At 46.3% G+C, this 27,995-nt stretch overlaps 1 protein-coding gene across 6 annotated transcripts in view; it reads right to left on the bottom strand.

The window, feature by feature from the left end:
- Nucleotides 1-209: 209 nt before the first annotated feature.
- VWA7 (von Willebrand factor A domain containing 7) overlaps nt 210-27,995 on the bottom strand; it is a 40,044-nt gene continuing 12,258 nt past the window's right edge. For 4 of the 6 annotated variants that reach the window (XM_088662728.1, XM_060271156.2, XM_060271157.2 and 1 more), the window contains 15 exons: nt 27,674-27,955; nt 25,635-25,731; nt 23,549-23,695; nt 21,403-21,598; nt 20,235-20,404; nt 18,585-18,697; nt 17,180-17,296; nt 16,816-16,995; nt 15,243-15,423; nt 11,859-12,011; nt 8,981-9,073; nt 7,247-7,530; nt 7,002-7,138; nt 5,637-5,805; nt 210-3,380 (listed from right to left, as the gene is read on the bottom strand). In XM_088662728.1, the coding sequence (XP_088518854.1) occupies nt 2,955-3,380; nt 5,637-5,805; nt 7,002-7,138; nt 7,247-7,530; nt 8,981-9,073; nt 11,859-12,011; nt 15,243-15,423; nt 16,816-16,995; nt 17,180-17,296; nt 18,585-18,697; nt 20,235-20,404; nt 21,403-21,598; nt 23,549-23,695; nt 25,635-25,731; nt 27,674-27,955 (2,745 nt within the window). In that variant the 3' untranslated portion in view covers nt 210-2,954. The remainder of the gene's footprint in view (nt 3,381-5,636; nt 5,806-7,001; nt 7,139-7,246; nt 7,531-8,980; nt 9,074-11,858; nt 12,012-15,242; nt 15,424-16,815; nt 16,996-17,179; nt 17,297-18,584; nt 18,698-20,234; nt 20,405-21,402; nt 21,599-23,548; nt 23,696-25,634; nt 25,732-27,673; nt 27,956-27,995) is intronic. The other 2 variants (XM_060271160.2, XM_088662731.1) reach the window with 2 other exon arrangements.

The following is a 27,995-nucleotide window of genomic DNA, read 5'->3' as shown; positions in this document are numbered from 1 at the left end:
ATTTATTCAAATGTTTGTATAGAAAAGGACTGAAATGTATGTATGCATGATTAAAACATATTTGAATGCACTGAATTATTTTAATTCGGCATCCTAAACTCTCTCCCACACACACCCGGGGTGTGTGTGTGTGTCTCAATGCCTGTTGCACATTTCATTATTGAAATCGTTCAGGAGAAAGAAAAAAAGCAAGACACCACCATTTTACATTTCAGTTGACACAAAAGTCTATAATTTCCAAATCCTTCTTTTTATCCATTAAACAAATATCTATCTATATACAAAACGGCAGCAACATTAATCTCACACGGCAAAAACTAAAATATCCATAAAAAATATAGAGAGGACGATTTAGACCCAGTAGGCAAAAATATACAGTTCAAGTTTAACTGAAATGAAGTCTAGAGAAGAGGAACGCTTCGTGCAGAGAGGAATCGCAGGTCTTAAGGCACGTTTAAAGCCAAATTGGTGGAAGACCTGTGGTGGATTCTCCTAGCAACTTTTTCTTTACTTCACAGTGGCTGCAGAAGAGCTGGTGCTTTCAGCAGGAATGCCACTATTTATTTATTTTCTCAGCTGAAATATATTCCCTCTCCCCGTGCCCCCACAAATGCTTCTTCCTGTATGGAAAGTGAGGTGGGTATATCGAGTTTGACCAGGAAAACAACACAGGGAAACGTTTGACCACCTCCTCTCCCAGCTCAGTCATATTAAGACTGAATGGCCCATCCAGTTCTCACTGCAACTAACCAGCAGCAGCCTGAGGGAACAGGGGTTACGGGGAAAGAGAGGGAGGGAGGGCACAGCAGGGCCTAAGATGGGGGGAGGAGGCAAGGCAGGCCCACCTGAGCAGGGGAAGGGACCAATTCTATTCCAGCCAGAATCCCCTGCACAGGTTAATCTAGGAATAGGCACCTGGAAATGGATTAGCAAGGCTTGCCAACTGTTTCACAAGGGGAACCATAAAAGGGTTCTCCAGAAAGCCGGTTGGGCCACTCACACAAAAGGAGACTGTGTGGAGGTCTCAGTTCAACAGCTACTAGATCACGGCTGGACTTCTTAAAAGGTGTCAGAAGCTTACCTTCCAAGTCCTGGACTGCAGAATCCGGGACCGGCAGCCGTGTGACACCGGAAGTTGCGTCGACGTAACTTCCGGTGTCGCTTTGCCCTTCTATGGGCACCAAAAATGGCCGCCGCCGGCTTCGAAAGTCGCTTGTACGCATGGCAGGAAGTGTGTCAACGCAACTTCCGGTGTCAGTCCGCCCATCTATGGGCACCAAAAATGGTCGCCGCTGACACCGGAAGTCGCGTCTATGCACTTCCGGACATGCATAGATGCGACTTTTGAAGCCGGCGGCGGCCATTTTTGGTGCCCATAGAAGGGCAAATCGGAAAGAAAAAATGGCCGCCGGCAGGAGAAAATAACGGAGAAAAACGGGAGACGAAGTGATACAGGGGACCACCGGGAAAAGGTAAGTAAAAACGGGGGTTTCCCGGGGGAAACGGGGTCTTGGCAGCTATGGTCAGAAGACACTCCACTGTGTTTTTTTCTGCTACAGACTAACCCAGTGATGAAGTGGCAGAGGGGCAGGAAAATAGGAGGAGGAGGAAAGGCACACGTAAGAACAGGAGGAAGGAGGAGCGAAGGAAGATTCCCCAGGCCAGCCCAGGGCATTTGCTGCCTGAAGCAAAGAATGTTTCCACTCCGCTGCCAACCCCTGATTTCATGCACAGAATCTGGCCAGACTGGCTGTCGAACCTCGTTTCAACTCTGGCAATGGGACAGCACACCTGAGGGGAGCAGGGTTCTTTTAGGGGGTGCAGGGCAGTCTGTGTGGGGCGTGCACCTTCTCGGCAGCTGCCTCCTCCTGCCTAACGGTAGGGCCAACCCTGAGAATTCTCTTGAGTACCCAAAAAGAGAATGGAAATCGATCACTGATCAGAAGGTAACACAGCGTACAGAGAGTGTCCAGGCAACCAGCATTGCCTGTGAAAAGTTTTATACAGCCGTAGTAAGAAAGTAATTTAGAAAGGGTGTGTGAAAAGAATGGAGATGGCTTTTGGGGCAAAGGAATGAAGAGGACGACAACTGTAGGAAGCACAGAGGATAAATTGATTTGGGGCCATTTCAGGGGTAACGGGAGACTCGAGGACCACTGAATATGTTTCCAGCAGTAAAAAATGAAGCAGTTAAGCCTTGCACACTTCTGGCGGCCAGGTCAAAATATATGGGGAGACGTACACAGAAGCGGAAAGGGTTAAGAACTGCAACACACCAGTTGAGGCTGCAGACAGACAAATGATTGAAAGGGTATGAGGGCACAGATAGTAAAAAAAAAAAGTATGAGAGATGGGGGAAAGATGGCCTGTTCAGTCTGGCTAGTAACGCCCTTCTGCGCATGGAACTCATAGCAGTGGGGATGTGGGTTTGGGCCCCACACATCTCCCTCCGGGGAACAGCCATGCCCCTCTGGTCGAGCACGGGGTTCTGCATGCGCAAGTCCCAGTTTCAACCCTGCCACTGCCCATTAAAAGGATCTCAAGTGGTTAAGGCTGAAAAGCCAGCAGGCACCCCTACCAGACAGCTCAGTCTGGGCTACATGACCCAAAGATTTGGCTCAGTTATAAGGCAGCTTCTATCGTTCTCTTCATATGAAGAACAGAGAGACGATGATGCAGCTAAGCTCAAGAGCAGCTCAGGCCAGGTAATGAGGGTGGGATCTGAGGCTCAGAGCATTTTACCACCTATCAATCACAGTGCAATACACTCGTCAGTAGTCAGGTGCAGGATCTGCCTTTTGCTTTGCGGGGTCCGGAATTCAGGATCTGCCCATCTGCTCAGCATCTTCCAGGCTCATTCATTCTCTTCCACAGGAAGCTAAAACGCCACAATATTCCTACAGAGGGCAGTCTCTACAGTCAAGAGAGGTCCTTCCTACAGCCGGGAATTTCCCCTACATGACACACATCATCCCTCCGGTTGCCATGAACACCATTAATACCCACCCCCAGGACGCAGCAGCCCCTGCAGCCACCACAGGCTTCCTAAGGACCCCAGGAGGGGGCGCTCTTGGCTTCACAGTAAGAGCAGGGGGCGCCGATGCCACTTGGCACAGATACTTCTCCCCAAGCAGGTTGGTGACCACCAGCCTGGCTTGCTGCGAGCAACAGTCTGAGGTGTAAGCGACAGACTCCGCCAGCCCATCGGAGTGGTGGGCGACCATGGCGCCCCCTTCCACCTGCACCGAGCGGACGCCAGCTTCGTCCCAGATCCGCAAGGTGGCCGTCCAACGCTGGTCGTGGCAAGGGGTCCGTGGTGGGCCACAGGACCCGCCAACAGAAGTGACGTTGCAGACTGGGGAGGAGACTGGGTTCTGCACCTGCGGGCGAAGAGGAGCTTCTTGTTACAGCATATCCAGAAATGAGGTATTTGGATACAGGGTCTGGTAACCAAGCCTGATGAGGAACAGTTGAGGGAGCTGGGTATGGTTAGAGGAGATAGGATAGTCATCTTCAAATATCTTAAAGGCTGCCACATGCAAGATGGAGCCAGCTTCTTCCCCCCCCCCCTTTTTAAAAATTATTATTATTTTAAAAGAATATATTTTTGACAAAGTAATAATCATAAATAAATAAGAATAAACATGTGCTCCCCAGCACTGAGACCATTCCATTGTAACTATCCAACCTCCCAAATTTTCAACACCTCTTTCTATGGTTTGACCCCTTTCCGTTTTAACAGTACAGATTCTACAAACACCCTCCAGATCTCCTTAAAAATCATTTCTCCTGCATATTCCCTGTCTTACCTTAATGGCACATGCTAATTTATCATCAATAACTATATCCCACAGCTCTTTATGCCATGCTTCCATTTTATATTCTGCTTTCCCCTTTCACTTCCTAAAGCTATTTGTGCAGCTGTCAATAAATTTCTGAGCAAGTCTTTCATAGCACCAGCTTGTTTTCTCCCACTCCAGAGGGTAGGACCCAAACCAATGGATTCAAGTTACAAGAATGGAGATTCCAACAAAACATCAGGAAGAGCTTTCTGGTTATAAGAGCTGTTGGACAATGGAACGGACATTGATAAACATGTTGAAGAAGATTGGGCCCAAGATAGAACCCTGTGGCACCCCACTAGTCACTTCTCTCCAGGATGAGAAGGGAGCCATTGATGAGCACCCTTTGGCTTTGACTCCCTCGGGAGGTGGTGGACTCTCCTTCCTTGGAGGTTTTTAAGCAGAGGTTGGATGGCCATCTTGCCATGGGTGCTTCAATTGAGATCCCTGCATTGCAGGGGGTTGGACTAGATGACCCTCAGGGTCCCTTCCAACTCTATGACTCTAAGATGCTTTTAGGGGACACAGAATCATAAGCACAAAAGATCCGAACTATCGTGCATACCTCAATCTCTGAGTGGTGAGAGATTTCAGGGATTCCTGCACTTTAACCAGGGTTTTGTTTCCTTGGAGCGAAGGCCAATGGAGACTCTGGTGTCTTAAGGATATATGTTTTTATTTACACGCATTGGCTAACTCATTCGGTTCTCGGGGAGATCTCAAAGCCAGAGCTTTGGGTCCAAGCACACAGCAAGAGCAGCTTCTGTGTCTCCAGTTTCTAGCATAAGCCTATTTTCCTTCATCCTAGGATAGTGTGGCACCCAGCCAGGGGAAGTGGGGAAAGGCCTGCCCACTTGTCTCTATGGCAACAGGGCACCCCTTTGGACATGTAAAAATGGCAGTATATAACTGGCCAGCTCTTTCCATTATTTGACAAAGAAAGCGGTCTGATTGGTTTCCTCTTAAAGATTCTATCACATACACAGGATCACAGGTTTGGAAGTGACTGTCCTCCCCAAACTTGTAACGCTATGACCCGTGACGACTTCCTTGCTTCTTTTGACAAACATGATTCCTTCTGACGGTTTTGAAGCAAACCGCGTGCATGGAACCTGTGCAGATATCTGTTGGACTACAATTCCCATCATCCACTGGCCATGGGATTTGGAGTCCACCATCGGGGGGGCACCATAGCTGCCAAGTACCCCATTTTCCCTGGGAAACCCCCGTATTTTCTTACCGTTTCCCGCAGGTGTCCCGAATGGCAAAATACCCCGTATTCCCCCGGATTACGGAGCTCCTGCCATGCTCCTGCCGGCACCGGAAGTCACTTCTACACACTTCCGGACATGCGTAGAAGCGACTTCCAATGCCGCTGTGCCCATTTCCAAAATGTCCGCAGCGCCAGAAGTCGCTTCTACGCATGTCCGGAAGTGCGTAGAAGCGACTTCTTGCGCTGCAGACATTTTGGAAATGGGCAGAGCGGCATCAGAAGTCGCTTCTACACATGTCCGGAAGTGCGTAAAAGCGACTTCTTGCGCTGCGGACATTTTGGAAATGGGCACAGCGGCATCAGAAGTCGCTTCTACGCATGTCTGGAAGTGCATAGAAGCGACTTCCGGTGCTGCGGTGCTGCTGATCCCAGATTTTTTTAGTCCGGAACTTGGCACCTATGGGGGGCACACAAGACACACATACCATAGGTTCTCCATCCCAATATATAAACAAAGAGTAACTCCAGGAATTCTCCCATGGGCACGCTGCCCCCCAGTTCTCTCCCCCAACAAAACTCACCAGAGGTAGAGGCATCACAAGCAGCTGTAGGTGGGCAAAGCTAGGATCCCCAGATGGGTGGAGGAGGCCAGCCTGCAGCGTCAGGGTGATCACAGAGCCAGGATCAGCGACATCAGGTACATTCAAGGTCATGAGTCCAGTTGCTGTTTGGTTAAAGTCCAATTGTAGCCTGCAGAAAATGGGAGCGGAAGCTAATATTTAAGAGATGGGTGGGTGGGGCCTGAGCATTATCAAGAAGCTACAGTATTTTATCTAGCTGTTTAAAACATGTCTAGACCGTATTTCATATAAAACGAGGTAGTTTGTAAGGTAAGATCAGGGGTAGGCAAACTAAGGCCCAGGGACCGGATCCGGCCCAATCGCCTTCTAAATCCGGCCCACGGACGGTCCGGGAATCAGCGTGTTTTTACATGAGTAGAATGTGTCCTTTTATTTAAAATGCATCTCTGGGTTATTTGTGGGGCATGGAAATTCGTTTCCCCCCCCCAAAAATATATAGGTGTTATGTACTGAGCTGAATCATAGAACAATAGGATCCAGAATCAGCAGTCTGATTGGTCCGCAGGAGCCACCCAATCCAACTCCAGGTGGAAGTGAATCCGCAACCTGATTGGCCTGCAGGAGCAGCCAATCAGGCGGCTGACAGAAGTGAATCCGCAACCTGGTTGGCCTGCAGGAGCAGCCAATCAGGCTGCTGGCAGAAGTCAATCCTCAAACTGATTGGCCCACAGGTGTAGCCCTGAAGTAGCCAATCAGGCAAAGCCCATTGTGTAAATAATGTATATAAGCAGATGGTTTTGGGAAAAGGGCATTCTCCTCTTCTCCTTGATGACTACGAGCTGAATAAAGAGCATGAAATTCACTCTCGACTCCGAGTACATTTCAATAGCCCAGCCCCCCACAAGGTCTGAGGGACAGTGGACTGGCCCCCTGCTGAAAAAGTTTGCTGACCCCTGTGTAAGATCAATACAATATGGTATGACCAGCAACAAAACTGCCCCCCCACTGATCAGAGAGGCAACACCCCTAATTTCCCCCCCCCTCTAAACATGAGGAGGCAGGGCACCTGCACAGAGGCCTAAAGTAACCCTTACCACCCAGCTTTTAAAAACATTCTCATGTGCCCAGGCTCCTGAGATCTCCAAGAACGTGCACAGCCTTAGGAACTCAAAACTTTTTTAAAAATTTTGGAACGGAAATTGAGTTTTCAGGAAGTTGCATTCTGCGCAGTGCAGCAATAGTGGAATGCGCACAAGCCCTGCCTTTGGAATGCGGGGCAAGGCAGGGCATAAAAAGACTAGAACACGCCGAGTTAAAATGCTAGGAACTGGTTGTCTTCCGTGGTTGTTCATTCATCTGAATTACCTGGAGCTGGAGATGTTGACCGGAAACCCAGGAACGCTGCTTACCCTCAGATCATACAGTTTGGATGAACCAGGATTCGTCACCTTCCAGGCAACGGTAACAGGTCTCCCTGGCAATACCGGAGCGTCTGTGCTGAGCTGGAACAAAGCAGGATGCAGGTTAGAGCACGGCACCCAAGCTACCATGCCACTCCATGTCACTCCCTGGAGAGATGCGTGGCTCTCTTCTTCATTTCCCTGCCTTACCTCCAGCAGAGATGCCTCAACAGTGGTCGCTTGAGGGGCAGCTCTCTCCACCTTCCGGCCGTCTCCATCCATAGCACGCAGCACTACAGAGAAGCTGCTGTCGGTCATCAGGGTGGGAGGCAGCTTGGCCACAAGCAGGTCTGTCCGGTTGGCTCCTCCTTCCAGTTTCAGCTCCTCGAGGCTGCCTCCCCTCCCCTCCAAGTTCACAGCTTTCAGCTGAACAGAGCCAGCCTCAGGGGATCGCTTCAAACCGGTCGCCATAATGACCAGGTAAGTGGGCAGGCCTGTTGGAATGAAAGGCAACAGCTCATTGGACCACGCCAGTTGCTGGGAGAGTACAGGACGGAAGAGTAGGGACGCGGGTGGCGCTGTGGTCTAAAACCACTGAGCCTCTTGGACGTGCCAATCAGAAGGTTGGCGGTTCAAATCCCCGCAACAGAGTGAGCTCCCGTTGCTCTGTCCCAGCTCTTGTTCGAAAGCACGCCAGTACAAGTAGATAAATAGGTACCACTGCGACGGGAAGGTAAACAGTGTTTCTGGGCGCTCTGGTTTCCGTCATGGTGTCCTATTGTGCCAGAAGCAGTTTAGTCATGCTAGCCATATGAGCCGGAAATCTGTCTGTGGACAAACGACGGCTCCCTTGGCCTGAAAGCAAGATGAGCGCTCCAGCCCCATAGTCTCCCCTTGGGGGCATCTTGACTGGACAATGTGAGAACAGGATGCCTGCCTCGATGGGCCGCTGGTCAAATCCAGCAGAGCTATTCTTGTTTTTTTTGTTTGTGTTCATCCAATCCCAAAGATGCCAAGTGTGCCCTGCTTATAGGCGGGGCCTCTGGAAGTACCCAAGCCTACGATTAGGCTGGAAATTGGCAGCTAGCAATAATGTCTGAGGAAACAGGTGATGCCAAGCTGTGGGATGGAACCAACGGAGGGATTGTTTCGTATCTGACTGCCAAATAATATTGGACAGTTAACAGGGACAAAGGCTTGGGGGTTGGGGGGGAAGTATTTTCCAAAAACCAACATTAGGAAAAAGCAGAACATATTAAAATGAAATTCTATGGACAGCACAGATGAAAAACTAAAAAAAAATTATGAAAAGACAAATGTTTTGGTTTTTGCCAATATTTTTTTTTAAAGACAGGTGAAATCCTTTAAATATCTAGGTTTGAGCTATAAAAACTCCATCTTCTAACAATGTACATCCCACAATTGGTTTCCATATTATATCTTGGTGTTCTCCCATGAATAAATTTAGTAATGCTAATTCCAGCATGAATTTCATTTTGTTTTTAACTTCCTTTCTAATTATAGGAGTATCATGAAAAATCTGATTGCTTAAATTGGGTCACTTTTCCCACATACGTTTAAAATGATCTCTTAATGGTTCATTCTTTCCAAACACATTGGTGAACTTGTTTTTCTTTCTGAATGTTTGACACTCTTAGTGGCACAAAGCACACTTCTGGTGCAGATTTTATTAAATTTTCTCTAAGCTGGGTGGAAGTAGACCCATAGCGAAATTTTGCCCCATGAAGAAGACCCCTTGTTGCTCCTCAGTGTCTAATTCCCAATCCACTTCCTATGGTCTTTTAAGACTGGATAATGACAAGGACTTTTTAATTTTTTTTTAAAAAAAAATCACTGTCCCTCTCCAAGGCTCCTGCCGCCACCGCACAGCTGTGGAAAAACAAACACCGAAGAGTCACTGAATGGGAAAGATCCCAAACATACCTTGTACAGGGGAACCATCCAACATAAAAAGCCCAGGGTGGCGTCCATCCTTTGGAACCGCAAAGTAATACAGGAAGTCAAAGGTGCTCTGACCTGTCAACAAATGTTTCAGGGAAATTCTCAGGTGTAAAAAAAAGAAAAAAAGGTTATTTATGTATGCCACTACTGTGGCCCGTGTTTTGTTAGCCCCCAAATGGAAAACGAGCAAGGTCTCAACTAAAGAAGAATGGCAACTTAAACTGATGGAATATGTGCGGCTTGTGGACCGATCCTATAGAATAAGAGAACAAGAAGAACATACGTTTAAAGAAGATTTGGAAACGTTTATTGAATATATTGGGGGGGAATTGTGTACACTTGAAAACGTGGGCAGCATTAAGATAAATTCAACAGCGTAAAAAAGTTTTGATGGGTGTAATAGAATACTGAATGCTTTAGTTTAGTAAAATATGCAGGGATTTATGATATGCAAAATGAACCATGGAAAGAGAAGAAAGGAAGCCATTGATATTTTAAGGTTGTTTAAATGAATGCTCTAAATTGTAAAAAAGAAAATTTAATAAAAATATATATTTATATTTAAAAATGAATTTCAGTAAGAACAAGAATAAAATAAAGTACAGTGGTACCTCGGTTTAAGTACACAATTGGTTCCGGAAGTCTGTACTTAACCTGAAGCGAACTTTCCTATTGAAAGTAATGGAAAGTGGATTAATCCATTCCAGATGGGTCCGCGGAGTACTTAACCTGAAGCGTACTTAACCTGAAGCGAATTTTCCCATTGAAAGTAATGGAAAGTGGATTAATCCGTTCCAGACGGTCCGCGGAGTACTTAAACTGAAGCGTACTTAACCCGAAGCGAATTTTCCCATTGAAAGTAATGGAAAGTGGATTAATCCATTCCAGATGGGTCCACGGAGTACTTAAACTGAAAGCACTCAAACCGAGGCGTACTTAAACCGAGGTATGACTGTACACATTTTTTAAAAAACAAACAAACAAACAAGTACAAGCATTTCAACATTTTGGGTGCCTCCGGACTGTCAGTCTTTTGTGGAGGAGATTCGAACACACACCAGGAAATGTAGGTTTAAGAGTGCAAGAAAAGCCTGGCGAATCAGGCCAGTGGCTCATCTAGTCCAGCATCCTGTTCTCACAGTAGCCAACCACATGCCTGACAGAAACCTACAAGCAGGACTTCCAGCACCTGGTATTCAAAGCATTGCTGCCTTCAGCCGTGGAGGCGGCACATAGCCATCAAAGCTAGAAGCTATTGATTATTAAAACCAATTAAAGTGATTTAAAGCTCTAAAGACTAAATAGAACCTAACCTATGCGTAACCACATAAACCTTGTGCAAGAAATCAAGATGAATGCACAATAAATAACTTGGAGGGGCCCCTTTGTCAATGATTCACTCTCCCATTGCCAGCAAAGCAGCCTGGGGTCCAGTAAGACACTTCATCCCTTTCATTCACACTAGCAGCTTTTACACCCAGAAATGCCACCCTATTTTTCCAAACAATATTCATCACCAGCACCTCCGAATTCAGTGCTCTCCAAGCTGTCGTCCTGCCCTTCTTTCAGACTTGTAGCCATTTCAGAAATATTAAATGCAGTTGCAGCTGTGTAGCCTTGTACAGTGCAGACTGGCAAAGTGCTGTTTCGGTTTTACTGTCCCCCCAAAATGAGAATCTCTCTCCTTGCTTTTGCTGCTGCTGCTGCTGCCGCCGCCCCTAAAATTGCTTCCTGTTCAGTGGCGACTCTGCATTACTGAGTTGCCCCATAAATCAGTCAGTTCCTGTTGGGGAGAGGGCTCACAAGTTGCAAGGATAAAATTCATTTTTATTCATTTATTCCACAAACGGCTCATTAATTTTTGTATGAATGCAGTTCGCAATAGCAATTTTAAAAATAAAAACAAGCAGTTGCTTAAAGTCACTGCCCCCAAAGGAAACAGGAACAAAGTTAGGGCCTGTTTCGGTAACTATCTGCTCACGGAAAAGGACGCAGAAGATATGGGGATGAAACGCTGAATTAAAGAAATGGTTGCAAGAGACCTAGATGGAACTGGACTTCCTAATAAACCAGGTATAGGCAAACTCCGGACCTCCAGATGTTTGGGACTACAATTCCCATCATCCCTGACCACTGGTCCTGTTAGCTAGGGATGATGGGAATTGTAGTCCCAAACATCTGGAGGGCTGGAGTTCGCCTATGCCTGAAATAAACATTATAGTAGAATCCTGGTCATTGGGACAGTGGAATTTGTGTCTGAATTCCATTTTCATGCTACAATGGAAAAAGCAATGCAGCACTAGATCCCTGACATGGAAGCAACTCACTATTATTATTATTTATTTATTTATTTATTGAATTTATATACCGCCCTTTATCTGGAGGCAGTTCACAGAAAAGAGCACAATATATAAAATAAAAATTAAAACAATAACCCAATAACACTCCCCCCCAAAAAAAGAGCCACATTTGAAAAGGGTAATCAGGTCAACCAAAGGCCTGGTTAAAAAGGAACGTTTTTGCCTGGCGCCTAAAGGTGTATAATGAAGTCGCCAGGCGAACTTCCCTGGGGAGAACATTACACAGACAGGAAGCCACTGCAGAGAAGGCCCCGTTCTCGTGTTGCCACCCTCCGGACCTCACTAGAAATCATTTACTCTAGAGAACAGAGTTTCACCGTGTCGGAGCAATCGTTTGCTCAAGGATCTGAAAAAGACGACCACTGCTTGAGGCCAAGAATAGATCCGATGGAACTGGCACTCCCTAGCGCATCCAGATGTGTGCAAAATCATGCAGAGGAAAAATGGAGCTCAGCATTCTGGCCTCACATATTCCAGCACCTCAGTTTGGCTTTCCTCACCTTGGACGTGCACAGAGTAGTGGCCTTGCGACTGAAGTGTCAGCATCCATTTACCAGCATGGACAGGGGGAGAAAGGACTGCTCTGTAGATGCTGCCAATGGGCCGGATCTTGGCCAACGGGCCGTGGGCTGATGAAGAAGCCTGTGTTACACCTGCAGGGAAGGTTACAAGGGGAACATAAACTGGGTTAAACATTATTCCCTTTAAAATTGGTTGGACTGGATAAACGCTTCCAGGTGGGAGCTTAGAACTGCAAACGCGTCCATTCATCATCATCATCATCATCATCATCATCATTTATACCCCACCCATCTGGCTGGGTTTCCCCAGTCACTCTGGGTGGCTCCCAACGCAATAAAAACACGATAAAAACTTCCCTAAACAGGGCTGCCTTCAAATGTCTTCTAAGAGTCAGATAGTTGTTTATTTCCTTGGCATCTGAAGGGGCCAGGGCGCTACCACCGAGAAGCCCTCTGCCTGGTTCCCTGTAACGTCGCTTCTCGCAGTGAGGGAACCGCCAGAAGGCCCTCGGCGCTGGACCTCGGTGTCCAGGCTGAACGATTCACTAACTGCAAACGGCCCATTCACAACAGGTTATTTCTAACTTATCAGATTTTCTGCCAGAAGAATTACGAGCTGGGCATGTTTAGACTGGATAAGAGAAGGTTAAGGGGTGATATGATAGCCATGTTCAAATATACCGTATTAAAGGATGCCATATAGAGGAGGGAGAAAGGTTGTTTTCTGCTGCTCCAGAGAAGCGGACATGGAGTAATGGATTCAAGCTACAAGAAAGAAGATTCCACCTAAACATTAGGAAGAACTTCCTGACTGTAAGAGCTGTTCGACAATGGAATTTGCTACCAAGGAGTGTGGTGGAGTCTCCTTCTTTGGAGGTCTTTAAGCAGAGGCTTGACAGCCATCTGTCAGGAATGCTTTGATGGTGTTTCCTGCTTGGCACGGGGTTGGACTGGATGGCCCTTGTGGTCTCTTCCAACTCTATGATTCTATGAAGTCAAGATTAAATGGAAGGGAGATGATTCAGGCTGGCGTTCTGAATGCCACTGAAGTTGTGCAGGCACTGTGATAAACTTGCACTCCAAGAGAAGGCCTGATCCCACCAGAAATACCTGCCTGGAATTCCCCTGTGACTAAAAGCCCATCCACATGTCCCTGCCAGTTCAAGCCATGGGTCCAAGAGGGTTGTTTGTTTGTTTGTTTTTGTCTCACTGCTGCTTTCCCCCGTTTACAGCTGAATCAGGGCAAACATCAATCCACAGAAATCATGATTGACGTTTGTTCCGATTCAGCAGTAAACTTGGGGGTTTTCCTGGGGAAACTGGCAGGACAAAAGAAAGAAGTATAGCATCTAGATCAGGGGTCAGCAAACTTTTTCAGCAGGGGGCCAGTCCACTGTCCCTCAGACCTTGTGGGGGGCAGGACTATATTTTGAAAAAAACTATGAACGAATTCCTAGGCCCCACAAATAACCCAGAGATGCATTTTAAATAAAAGGACACATTCTACTCATGTAAAAAGACCAGGCAGGCCCCACAAATAACCCAGAGATGCATTTTAAATAAAAGGACACATTCTACTCATGTAAAAACATGCTGATTCCTGGGCCGTCTGCGGGTTGGATTTAGACGGCGATTGGGCCACATCCGGCCCCCAGGCCTTAGTTTGGGAATCCCTGATCTAGATCAAGGGAAATATTAGTACCACTGTATTCCGCTCTGGTCAGACCTCACCTGGAGTACTGTGCCCAGCTGCGTGACACCTGGCTTGAGAGCAGTACATGTGAAAAGGATCTAGGAGTCTTGGTAGACCACAAACTTGACATGAGTCAACAGTGTGACGCAGCAGCTAAATAAGCCAATGCATTTCTGGGCTGCATCAATAGGAGTATAGCATCTAGATCAAGGGAAGTAATAGTACCACTGTATTCTGCTCTGGTCAGACCTCACCTGGAATACTGTGTCCAGTTCTGGGCACCACAGTTCAAGAAGGATACTGACAAGCTGGAACGTGTCCAGAGGAGGGCAACCAAAATAGTCAAAGGCCTGGAAACAATGCCTTATGAGTAACGACTTAGGGAGCTGGGTATGTTTAGCCTGGAGAAGAGAAGGTTAAGGGGTGATATGATAGCCATGTTCAAATATATAAAAGGATGTCATATAGAGGAGGAAGAAAGGTTGTTTTCTGCTGTGCCAGAGAAGCAGACACGGAGCAATGGATTCCAACTACAAGAATGAAGATTCTACCTAAACATTAGGAAGAACTTCCTGACAGTAAGAGCTGTTTGACAGTGGAATTTGCTGCCAAGGAGTGTGGTGGAGTCTCCTTCTTTGGAGGTCTTTAAGCAGAGGCTTGACAGCCATCTGTCAGGAATGCTTTGATGGTGTTTCCTGCTTGGCATGGGGTTGGACTGGATGGCCCTTGTGGTCTCTTCCAACTCTATGATTCTAAGGAAAGTCTTGGAGCCATGACTTGAAATCACAGGATGAACGGCAGTGTGGCTTGGCACAAATGTACCCTGAATTCTTACCCTCTGCACAGCACCTAAAACATAAAGCAAGTAGAACCCAAAGCACAAAGGCAACCAGGGTGGATAAAAATCAAAGATTTTTAAAATAATAATTTAAAAATCAGATTTCTTTTTAATTTAAATCGGGTTTTTTTTATTTAAATTGGATTTTTAAAATAAAATGCTTTTGGAGGAAAAATCTTTCTAAAGATAGTTTTCTATTTAAGTTACATTATAGTCCATCTGCCTATAAGGTTAAGGTAATTCATAAGAAAACAATGATTCGTTTTATTTTTTCATGTGTGCTAAAACTCAGTCTAAGTAGTTATTGTTTTAAAAAAATTGTTTAACCACATCAGTTAACAAACATGGATACATATGCTACAATGTCATTGTTTTAGTTAAATAAATTGTTTAAACTGTTATTAAGAAATGATTATTTTTCTCCTTCCAATAAAGTGCAGCAGGAAAGTTGCCCTGCAGTTAACAGTAAACAGTTAACTTATTAAACCTCACCACAATTTCATAATTATCTGTCTATGTATTTCTAATAGTATAACCAAACCAGTAATTTTTGATATAACTGTAAAAACTACTCTGGAAATTTATTATTCCAAAAACTGAAACCTTCATCTGGTTGTAAATACTAAGATTATACCACAGCAAGAATGAGACTTTCTGTAAATAATAATAATAATAATAATAATAATAATAATAATAATGATTTAAATCAAGTCTTACTGATTAGTGATTTAAATTGTGATTTAAATCGATTTGATTTAAATCAAATCCACCCTGGAGGCAACCCACTTGAGAGAGCAGACAGGTGCCATTGAAAAGCCACAGGTCACGCTACCTGCAGGGTTCCGCATCTCAAAGGCCCGAACGCCACCTTGGATGGTCAAGACCACTTTGTCCACCAAGCTGTCAATCCAGAAGGTGTGATCCTCCAGCTGCACCGCTTCCTTTCTCCTCCTTCTCCGCTGCGACCCCTTGGGGCTGAAGATATTCCCTTTCTGGTGGCGGAAGAGGGTCACCTGGAAAGAGTTAAGCGATGGGGGGAACGTATGAAGAAACGTGTGGTTTGAAGCAGAATGTGTTTTTCTTAATGCACAGAAACTTGAAGGCAGAGTCTTTCCATGCTTAAAAAAAAGTAATTATGAAAATGTCAACTAAGTCTTTAAGGTGCTACTGAAGGAATTTTTTTATTTTGCTTCGACTCAGACCAACACGGCTACCTACCTGTAACTATGAAAATGTCGTTTAAGCCATCACATGTTAGGACAGGCATAGGCAAACGCGGCCCTCCAGATGTTTTAAGACTACAACTCCCATCATCCCTAGCTAACAGGACCAGCGGTCAGGGATGATGGAAGTTGTAGTCCCAAAACATCTGGAGGGCCGAGTTTGCCTGTGCCTGTCGTTGGTCATCTCTCTCAAACGACAAACAAAATCAGGGGCAGGATTCAGCTAACAAGCCCCACCAGCAGAAGCCTGCACAAGCACTTCCGCTAGCACAGTGGGGCTTCCCCTGCTCTTCCCACCCCCCATAGAAGCCCACCCCCTATCGCCTTCTAAATCCGGCCCGCGGACGGTCTGTGAATCAGCAAGTTTTTACATGAGTACAGTGGTGCCTTGCTTAACGAATGCCCTGCTTAACGAAATTTCCACTTAACGAAAGGATTTTTCGAGCGGAGGTTGCCTCGCTAGACGAATTCGTTTTACGAAAAATTCATCTAGCGAATCACGGTTTCCCATAGGAATGCATTGAAATTCAATTAATGCGTTCCTATGGGCAAAAAAATTTCAAAAAAAATTGCAATGCATTCCTATGGGATTCGCTAGTCGAATTTTTCGTTATAAGAAAAGACCCGTGGAATGAATTAAATTCGTCTAGCGAGGCACCACTGTTTAATGTGTTCTTTTATTTAAAATGCATCTCTGGGTTATTTGTGGGGCCTGCCTAGTGTTTTTACATGAGTAGAATGTGTCCTTTTATTTAAAATGCATCTCTGATTCCCAGAACGTCTGCGGGCTGGATTGAGAAGGCAATTGGGCCGCATTCGGCCCCTGGGCCTTAGGTTGCCTACCCCTGCTTTAAGCAAACCAATTAAAAACATTTTTATAAACTAAAAAATGCATCCTAATGAATAGGCCAGTGGGTTTTATTTTACAATGTTTAAACGAGTACAGTGGTACCTCGGTTTATGACGCCGATCCGTTCCGGGGAGCCGGTCGCTCCCCGAGTTTGTCGCTCGCCGAAGGCACGCTTCTGCGCATCTGCATGTGCGGAACCCGGATGTAAATACTTCCGGGTCTGTGGTGGTCGCTCTCTGAGTTTGACGTAAACGGAGGCAGTCGCAAACCGAGGTTCCACTGTACTTAAAAATAAGCATTCCCTCCTATTCCCCCCTCTCCGACCCCATTACCGAAGATGTGCTGGATTCACCGATGATTTCCGACACCCGCTGGATGTTCTCGTTGTCTGTAAATATGATTTGGCCACCGGAACTGTGAGCTAGGCTTATGTAGAGGTTGAATCGGTCTGGGGAAAGCGTTTCCCTTTTCACCCGGGTTCTGGAGGGATCTTCTGTTATTAGGAAGGTCACCTGATGTCAAGTGGGGGGGGAGAGGAAGCAGCTTTATATTGGGGGCAGGGTGGACAGATGGTTTCATTGTGTTATTATACAGCCCATTTTGCCCTGGATTTTTACAGGACCGTAACAAAAATTCAGATCTCTTATTAGTGTTTTCCAAAATCGAGCATCATGAAAAGCAAACAGGCCAGCCAACCTTGCATTTCTGTTCCTGGATGAGGGCTTCCACGCTGTTCTTCAGGTGTGCATCTTTAGCGGATGCATCAGTAAATACGAAGATCTCGGAGTACGACGGCGAGTTCTGGAGGGCAAGCTGGAGAAGCAGACAAGGACAGGTGAGGTTCCTATCTGTTGAACCAAGGACAGCATTCACCTCCTTGGTGATAAATAACAGCCAAAGAAAAACCCTGGAAGAGCTTACGGCTGGTTGCTTTGGCTCCAACAGGCTCTCCGTTTTGTAGGTTCCAGGCTGTCAAGTACGGGAGTTCCCCTCTCCCTTCTGGTAGCTCACCGATAAGAATTAACGAGCATATGGTAGATTGGTAGTCCTTTTATTACAGCATTATGTTGCAAGCACAAACAGGCAACCCTCCGCAAGGATATCAGTTGCCTACTCAGACTCCTCCCCACTTCCGCAGCAAGAAGCGTGCCAATGGAAAGTTCTTAACCCCCCCCCCCGCGTCTCCTTTGTTTTCTGAACTCAGACCTCTGAGTTCAGGGGGAGGGAGGGGTTCCCCCACACACACTCTCGAACGACGTATCGCCCAGCTGCTCCCTCCCTCCTGGTTGCTTAGCTACTATCTCATAGCTGGGGAGCTCCTCTCTCAACTGCAGCTTCTGTGTCTGCCTGTCTCTGCTTCTGGAAACACTGGACTGGGGGGGGGATATTCCCCCTCCTCTTCTGTTAGGAGCTGATCTCCCTGCCATTGCATCTTCAGACCAGCCCCTGACAAAGACAAGCACTTGCACATTACAAATTAATTATGTGCAAGTGCCACTTTTAATCCTCTTCTTTGGAAAATGCCCTAAACGTCTATCTCCTCGCAGTTATGACATTCACGTGAAGCAGATCGGCCACAGAAGGTTGACTTCGCCAGATTAAAACTATAGATATATAAAATGGCGTGTCCTTCTCTTTATATGACACCCTAAATCCTCCTCATCTTCTCTCATGGTGTGGCTCGGCTCTGCTCCTAAGAATCACGTCTCTGACCGTTTGCCACTGCCAGTCACATTAGCTCTGCACATGCAGTAAGGCTTTGACAGAGAGATATAAGAACATCAGAAGAGCCTGCTGGATCAGGCCAATGGCCCATCGAGTCCAGCATCCTGTTCTCACAACGGCTAACCAGATGCCCACAGGAAAACTGCCTGCAGGAATCGGGCACAAGAGGGCGCTTTCCAGAAACAGGCAGGTGGCCCGTCCAGATGTACAATTCTCCTTAGCATTATCGAGGTGGCACAATTCCTTTCCCGGGTATTTGAGGTTGCAAGTTCACAAAGAGGATTGCGGAATGAACATTTATATCAGCAGCATTTATTTTACAGTGCCAAGATCTAGAAAATGACACAGACCTTAAGGATATCGCATGGATACTAACCTGTAGTGCAGAAAGGCACATTTCTGGCTCGTCCCCGCCTTTCAGAGGGCTAATGGTGTTGAGGATTTTCCAGAACTCATCTGGGTCACTGGTCTTATGGACAGGGCCAAACTCTGGAGGGATGAGAGAGAGAGAGAGAGAGAAGAGACAGCATGAATGCCGATTCATGCAGACACATTTTCTACAGTAGCTGTGCCTTTTCTCATGACAACTTCCTTTGACAGTTTAAGCCTTGTCTTCCTGAGGACTTAGCCCTTCCTGGTCTGACATTTACCTGGGCCTATAAACAGATCTTGGATGGCATTTTCTATGCAGCGTTCCCACCTGCCAACTCACATTTAAGCACCACGGAACAGAACATTCTTCAATCTGAACCCTGGTGCGAAGAACCTCTGGCCCTTCCAGATGTTGCTGAACTACAGCTCCCATAATCCCTTGCCAATGGCTGTGCTTGCTGGGGCTGATGGGAGCTGTAGTTCAGCAATACCTGGAAGAGCCAGAGGTTTCTCCCAACTAAAGCTCATACAAGTCAGGAAGCTACGTAGAAAGACCATGTTCCCCAAAAGTGCCTGCCCAGGCCTTGAAGATCTTCGAGTGAAGCCCTTCTTTCTAGCTGCCAACATCTGAAGCGGGTTTGGCAGGAGACAAAGAGGGGGCTTTCTGGTCACCTCATCCCAGGCTCTAGAGGTCCTTTGTCGAGAGAAGCCAGTCTCCAAGAACCTCCCTCCCTCCAGCAACAAAAATATTTTTATGCAGGCAGACCTTTCGCCAATAAACTGACTGTTTTATTGAAGTCAGTTATTGAAGTTTCAAGAAGTGCCTTAGTTTTATGTTTTGAAGACTTTGTACTTTACTTTGCATTATACTGCTTTTAATTGCCTTTAAGCGCCATTCGCTGAAAAGGCAGGTACGCAGTCAGCTGGCTGCTCCCAGATCCATCTTTGTCACTAGAGACCCAGGCGACACCTCAGTGGCTAGGAATGCCTTCTGCCAGCTTCAGCCATTTCTGGACCGGGATAGCTGGATCACTGTTGTCTATAAGCTGGTACGCTCCAGGCTTGATTACTGCCATGCAGTCTACGTGGGGCTGCCCTTGAGGTTGGTCCGGAAGCTGTGGCTGGCTGATGCAAAACACAGAAGCTCAACGGCTGACTGGGGCAGGGTGATTGGCTGATAGCTGTGGTAAACCTGTTGACTGTTAACGACTGAATTGGTCTTACAGGAAAAAGCAAGTGATGAGATGGCTAGAAATAGCTTTATCATGTATAATGAGATAAGAATCCAATGTCTCTATTCAGACCAGGTCTCTTCATGGTTTTAGGTTTGGTAATAAGTTGCAATTGAGCAACTTCTCTTTCCAGTCTATTTCTGAAATTCTTTTGTAATAAGACAGCTGCTTTGAGATCTTGTATAGGAGTTGTTTAAGATTGGGTGGCTGTCTGTAGGCAATGAAAGGCCTTCCCCCAAGAGCTTGAGAAAGAGAACTGTCTAGGAGAGGTCGTAGATCTCTGATGATGTGTTGAACTGTTTTAACTTGGAAGCCATATGTGATTACTAGTGGCCCTTACTCACATTTAACGATCATGTAATATTTATTTTAAAAAAGCACTTTCCTCCCCACTGAAAATGGGCCCTCATCAAACATCTCACCAGGGTCATTGAAAGGGACTAAGAGATAGAAATCTGGCTCCTGGAGGGTGCCTCGGCGCGCCGTGATGATCTCCCAAGCTTGGCGCTTGGCTGCGCTGATCTCCTCGCCCATGCTTCCAGTGGTGTCCACAACAAAGCTCAGGCCCGTAGCTGGACTGATATCCAGTAGCCTGGAAACAAAACAGCAGGAGCTGTGGCTTAGTTGTTGGCCCTATAGAATTGTCAACGTGGCACCCGTGGGCTCAGCTGCATCAGTGATAACTCTGTTTTCCCCCCCCTCCCCCTGGAGCCAGAGCCACTAAGGTGCTGGATGAAGGCTTCAGTCTCTTCAGGGGGCACGGGTTCAAATCCCACTGCTGCCAGCAAAATTTGTTTTGTTTGGAATAACTCAGTCGGTAGAGCGTGAGACTCTTAGTCTCGGGGTTGTGGGTTCAAGCCCCGCCTCGGGCAAAAGAAGTTGTGAGCCTGTAGACTGGGGGAGGGGGGGGCTCAATAGTGCCAAAAAGAAAAACAGTCCCAAAAAGAAAAAGGTGCCATCAACATCAGTTTGATCAGACATCTTTGGCTGCACAGTTCTGCATTTTTACTCCTTGGCAACAAAGACAGGGAACCCTACTACCTCAAATGCAACTGTATGAGGTACAGCTGTCAGTGTTAATTATTCGCTTGGAGTTGACAAAGGTTTGGGAGCATTTTAATGGACTGAGGAGAAAGAGAGGGGGCGGGAATGCAGGAATGTTTGACTTACTTTCAGTTGCTGTATTCCCTCGCATTGTTTTAAAGATCATAAATATTATATTTATCCCTCGCCTTTTTCTCCCAAAGGAGCCCAGTTTTATTGATGATTTGTTCGTTGTGTTTATAACTCGTGCTTTAAGCATGATGTTCTATAACAGGCACCCCCAAACTTCGGCTCTCCAGATGTTTTGGACTACAATTCCCATCTCCCCGACCACTGGTCCTGTTAGCTAGGGATCATGGGAGTTGTAGGCCAAAACATCTGGAGGGCTGCAGTTTGGGGATGCCTGTTCTACAAGTTGTTGTCATCTATTGTTTGGGATTCATTCGAATGGGAAGCGGCAAAGAAATCCATCCATCGCAGACAGACAGCAATGAGCAGAGCAAGAAGCATTATGTATACACAGGGTTGCGGAACGGGCAGCGTTACCTCATGAATGGCTTGCTCTTTATTTCCCGCCAAAGCTTCTCCAGGAAGTGTACTGAGGCCTCCTGGGCCATGGCAGCGGCTTCCCTGTGCAGATAATTGTGAGGCGAGAACAAGAACGACGAGCTGTCCTTATTGATACCACCCCGAGGCTCCCTGTGGCGGCTGTCGTCAAATCTCCCGCCGTGGCTGCACTTTCCTAGGAGACGGGGAAATAGGCAAACAGAAGAGAGAGAATATAAGACCGCCAACCCAACAGAAATTTGTGAAGCAAGAGAGAATTGCTTAAAAGGACCATGGTCTACTTCACGGCACACCAAAGGACTCCATTTCCCACCGGGTCACTTATTATAATAAAAAACAGAATTGCCAGCCAGCATACCAACAAGAACTTTCACAGGTCCAGACAGAATTCCATCTTTTTAACCAACTGTGGCAGTAAAAAGGAGAAATGTATGAACCCTGCTAGTGGCCGGCCTAAGTCCAGCATCCTGCTCTCACAATGACCAACCTAAACTCAGGGACTTTATACCTTTGATACCTTAACATTGATACACTGGAAGAACAAAAAAATATATAACTTCCTTGATCCATAGAGACAACTCTTGCAACCTATGAATGGATTGCTTTTCAATGAAGGTCACGTATGGGCAGATTTAATGATATTTGGAAAGTATTTATCAAAACCATAGTTCGACGCCTGAACTGACGTATACACAAGGGATATAATAAGCCAATACAGTCATACCTTGATTTAAGTACGCTTCGGTTTGGGTACTTTCAGTTTAAGTACTCCGCGGACCCGTCTGGAACAGATTAATCCACTTTCCATTACTTTCAATGGGAAAGTTGGCTTCAGGTTAAGTACGCTTCAGGTTAAGTACAGGCTTCTGGGACCAATTGTGTACTTAAACCGAGGTACCAATGTAATAATAATAATAATTTATTATTTATACCCCACCTATCTGGCTGAGTTTCCCCAGCCACTATGGGCAGCTCCCAACATAATATTAAAAAACTATCAAACATAAAAAAACTTCCCTAAACAGGGAAGCACATTGCAGTAGTCCAAGCGAGAGATAACTAGAGCATGCACTACTCTGGCGAGAAAGTCTGCGGGCAGGTAGCTAATGTTAGGTTTTCCCTTTAAGACTGATGTGGTCAATGGTGCTACACAGAGATGTGTGTTTCTAACCTTGTTCTGAATGTTAACACACCTGTGAGCTTTTGCCAATTTGAATAATTGAAGGTAGAGTTTGCTTACTGTAATGTGATTGGGTAATTGACTATTTTGAATTCTGTATTTAAGCTACCCAAATGGTTCATGGGTGTGGTGGTGATGGATTGTGAAATGAGAGGAAAGGAGTAGAGGAGTGTGGTGTATATGATTGTAAATAAATGCAAGCAAAGATACTGAAGATGACTTATTTCGTCGACCCTGCCGCTGTTGCCACTCGGTTGGTGCGCATTTTGCCCAACAGCTAATGGGGGCTGCCGCCGTTGCACGATTTCTGTTCTCATCCTGAAGCAAAGTTCTTAACCTGAGGTACTATTTCTGGGTTGGCAGAGTCTGTAACCTGAAGCGTCTGTAACCCGAGGTACCACTGTATTCTTATTCGCATTATTCAGACAGTGATACCCTTCAGGGGCACAGAAGAATCCTGTCCCTCTTTGCAAAGGTTCCTTTGAAAAGCTGGTCCCTGTCTTGAGGGCAGGGGGTGGGGTGGGAACAGACATTCTCCACATGCCCAGAAGCAACAAAGAGGAAAAGGAAAACAAAAAGCTCCTAGTTCCCACCACGAAGGCAATATACCTTTGTACACGCTCCGGACACCGAGCTGAACTTGTCAGAACGTTTAAATGCAAAAGTTGGCAGCCTAATGCATTAAAAAAACAAATCAAGAGCGGGGCAGGAAAGAAAAACCAGTCCCATGAGAATAACCCTGGGAGAAAAAGCGCTTCTCTAAAACAAATTTTCATTAAATTCTAAAGGGTTTCAGTGTGAACTGCTGGAAGATGCACAAGGAATACAAATGAAGGAGGGACAAAGCCCTTTGAGTCTTTAATACTAAACACACACACACAGAAAAAAAAAACCCCATGCCTCAAACAGAGCCCCCCCCGCTGTATTCTGGCAACAAAAGCATACCAATTGGCTTTTCAGGTTGGGCGCCATAGAAACCGGTGGTCAGAAGCCCCTTCTCAAGGAGACCGTCCAAGAGGTTTCCCTGACACGTCCAGTCAGAGCAGTCCGTGCAGGTCGGTACGCCGGCTGGAGGGGAGTAGGAGAGAAAGACTACTTATTTTATTCGTTCGGCCGGGTTTACGCACAGCTCAATCCAAAGCAAAGCTCCGAACAGTTTATGGAAAAGGTCGTCAAGTAGAAACAGTAGGCATTAAATGATTAAGAACAAAACAACACGTCTGGATAAGCCTGCCTCAACAAAGCCTAACGGGGGGTCTGCTGCCAAGGGCTGGAGCAGGCATAGGCAAACTCGGCCCTCCAGATGTTTTGAGACTACAATTCCCATCATCCCTGACCACTGGACCTGTTGGCTAGGGATCATGGGAGTTGTAGTCCCAAAACATCCGGAGGGCCGAGTTTGCCTATTCCTGGGCTGGAGCTTGAGAGTGAATTCCTGAGCCCTTACAGGACCACACAGAGAGCAGCGGATGATGGGGGCAGCAGCTAAGAGGCCCCAAGGTCTGAACACCTCAGGCGGCCTGGATATGCTTGGGTCCTCCAAGGCTGGTTCCGGATACCACAGCGTCCGTTCTTGTACTTGGGAGGTGGCCAGCTGGGCATCTGTATAGCTTCAGACATCCTCTTGTAAAATATATTTCCCACAACAAAATGGTGCTTATTCCTAAATGTGTCTAGCATCAGAAGTAAATTTCATTTAATCCTGCAGTCCCGATGGTGGTATGATTTAAGTGTGGAACATGGGTGGCGCTGTGGTCTAAACCACTCTCCCTCTTGGGCTTTGCCGATCAGAAGGTCGGCGGTTCGAATCCCCGCGACGGGGTGAGCTCCCGTTGCTCCGTCCCAGCTCCTGCCAACCTAGCAGTTTGAAAGCACATCAAAGTGCAAGTAAGATAAATAGGTACCGCTCCGGCGGGAAGGTAAATGTTTCTGTGTGCTCTGGTTTCCATCATGGTGAGAACTCTGGCACACCACTTTTAACTCCTTGTAGGAAAGGTGGGTTATAAATGCAATACTGTTAATAGGTAAAGGTAAACGGCGTTTCCGTGCTCTCTGGCTTCCATCACGGTGTTCTCTTGCGCCAGAAGCAGTTTAGTCATGCTGGCCACATGACCCGGAAAGCTGTCTGTGGACGAACGCCGGCTCCCTTGGCCTGAAAGTGAGATGAGCACCACAACCCCAGTCGCCTTTTACTGGAATTAACCGTCCAGGGGTCCTTTGCCTTTACCCTTTTACCTTTGCGATTTGAGTTTAAAAAAGACAAAGCTGCATATGCTCAGAGTATGTCTTTTTTCCAGGATTGTCAAACTACCCCCCCTTTTCTTCAACGTGTCAAGAATGTAGAAGCAATTGCAAAGCACAGACAGGCAGCAGGAAGAAGAGGGACGGTGTGCTTTACAAGCACGTACAGTCAACTTGCAAGTTATGTATTACAACTTGTGAATTCAGCTTTACGTGTTTCGCTGGAAAAAATGTTAAAAAGAAAAATAGGAGGTAGGCATCTGGGACAGGGGGACGTCAGCAATCCCGCCCGCTGTTGCACTCACACTGGAAGAGTGTTTGGAGGTACAGGGAAAATGTGTTTTTATTATATGTCATTTTGGCTTTGTGCACTATCCCTGGAATGTAACCACTGTGTAAGCTGATAATACACATGGCTGTCTAAAGACTGTGTGTCTGTGAGTGTTAGTGTACACAGACAGACAGACAGACAGACAGACAGACAGACACACACACACACACACACACACGTGTCATTTTAGTTCGGTCACAGCCTCTCCACTGCCTAAGACAGCAAGCAAGCCAGGGACACAGGAGTCCTGGATTCACCCTGCAAATTAAACAAGGCACACAACATAGCACAGGGCTCTGTTTCTCTTCCCTCATTTAAATTAGGAGCTCTTGCACCAAGTCTCTAACCTCACCCAGCCCAGTAACCAACAGAATGAATACTCTCCAGGTTGAGGAGGAACATAATAAAATAAAATATGATGATGATGATGATGATGATGATGATGTTCTAAAACCACACCTTCTGCGATGGACTTGATTTCATGGCCTGGTTGTAGGAGGTGGGGGTGTATCTTCCGATGGCCAAGTTCAATCCAGTTGCTGTGACTGTAGAAATCCTAAACAGAACGGAAGCTTATTAGTGGAGACTGTTTATGCTACGATGGCCGCCTGTACTGTTAGCTCAAAGATGGAAAGAGGAAGCGGTCCCAGCCAAAGAAGACTGGCAAACCAAGTTAATGGACTATGCTGAAATGGTGAAATTAACTGGAAAACTCAGAAATCAAGATGACAAGAAATTTAAAAAAGAATGGGAAATGTTTATTGTGTGCTTGCAAAAGTATTGTAAACAGGTTAATACATTGGGCAGGATCTGCTAAGGCACAACAGATTTGGATGGGTAGAGAAGAAAATAAAAGTTTAGACAGTGGGGAAAACAAGCTGGGAAAGCAAGTTGGTTTGTTGGAGCAATAATAAAAGTAAGAGTGATGTGAGCAACTACAGTAGAAATGGTGGAAAGAAGAGGACTTAATCAGAGGATTCTACCCCTCCACCTTGATTACGTGACTAAAAACACTAATTCCTCTGAGCACTGCTAAGGGGCCACAGCTAGCACAATACTTAGCTGATCTTGAGACCCAGAAGATACTAATGGGAGTGTTTCCTTCGTGTAAATAGCAGGTGCAGGGAGCCTTGTCTGATCAGGACCACAGTATGGGGGACAAAGAATGAAAAAACCCCACCACTCACAGCACCTTTAGTCACATAACATAATACAATAAAATATAAAACATAATGCAAAACAAAGCCATGTGTGCTGCGTGTAAGAACAACACTTGGCTGCTTCTCTCAGTTGCTGCTGTTCTTTGGCCTGAAAAACCACATGGGACATTTTTTAACCCAAAAGGTTAACACTGGCTGGGACAATATAATGGAATATTTTTCCCCCAAGTTTTTTTATTTTATTTTTAATATTCTCTTAATATTGCCCATAAAATATAACAAAATAGGGGAGAAATGGTGAATCACATTTTGATAAGATAGTAGATATAAATATAATAAATAACAAGTGTTTCTTGTACTTTGCAGAAGGAATGGAAGTGCAGGAAATGAGTTAAAAGGAAGGGAAACGGGTATGCAGAAAATCGTAATATAACTCTACAGAAATCATACTGCAGTGGTATCTCGGTTTAAGTGCACAATTGGTTCCGGAAGTCTGTACTTAATCTGAAACGAACTTTCCCATTTAAAGTAATGGGAAGTGGATTAATCCGTTCCAGACGGGTCCGCGGAGTACTTAAACTGAAAGTACTCAAACCGAAGCGTACTTAAACCGAGGTATGACTGTATTTTCACATATTCCATATAGCTGCCAAGGCTGCTGTCAAGGAGTGTGGCAGCTGTACCCTGTTAGTTCTGGTCTCTTTCATTTACGAACCAAAGATTACGGCTAAAACCCATTTTTAACTTTGGCACAGGTGACGAATTATGAGAACTTTGTGCCGTAGATCGAGTAAAGGTAAAGGTAAAAGGGGCCCCTGACCATCAGGTGCAGTCGTGTCCGACTCTGGGGTTGCGGCGCTCATCTCGCTCTATAGGCCGAGGGAGCCAGCGTTTGTCCGCAGACAGCTTCCGGGTCATGTGGCCAGCATGACAAAGCTGCTTCTGGCGAACCAGAGCAGCGCACAGAAACACCGTTTACCTTCCCGCCGGAGCGGTCCCTATTTATCTACTTGCACTTTGATGTGCTTTCGAACTGCTAGGTTGGCAGGACTGGGACCGAGCAATGGGAGCTCACCCCGTTGCAGGGATTCGAACCGCTGACCTTCTGATCAGCAAGCCCTAGGCTCAGTGGTTTAACCTACAGCGCCACCTGGGTCCCGTGCCCTAGATCTACTACGGTGCAAATTCTGCAAGGAACAGAGACCCCGCCTAGAATGGATTTCAACCCTGCTTTTGACAAAAAAGGCTAGATCAAATCAGTGCTAGGGCCAAACATGTTAAGTCCTCTACCTCAAAGCCAAATGCCACCTTCCCCTCCTCCTACATTTCGGTAAGCACCTGTAAGGTATGGAGCAACTGCCCCAGCTTGCCCCGGGCGATGACGTACTGCTCTGAACGCACAGCTTGGAGGATCTCGTTGCGGGTTTGCAACAGCCAACTGTTGGTGGAGCGGATGAGCTCAGAATCAAAGTGGAGCAGAGGGTCGTCCCGCGTGGTGTTTGTGAAGTCCATGGCGGCATTGGCGTTGGCTACCTGGGCAATAGCCCCACGGAAGCGCTTAGCCGACACCTCAGGACCATAGAAAGCAGCAAAGATGTCGTCAGCCAGGAGGGTCCTGCCCTAGGTGAGAGACAGGGAGGGAAATCAGATGGGGAGCACC

The sequence above is a fragment of the Zootoca vivipara genome, chromosome 2, assembly GCF_965207765.1.
Source record: "Zootoca vivipara chromosome 2, rZooViv2.hap1.1, whole genome shotgun sequence".
In the NCBI taxonomy this organism is placed as follows: domain Eukaryota; kingdom Metazoa; phylum Chordata; class Lepidosauria; order Squamata; family Lacertidae; genus Zootoca; species Zootoca vivipara.
The sequence above is the reverse complement of the archived record's forward strand: the minus strand, read 5'-3'. Positions and strand labels throughout refer to the sequence as shown.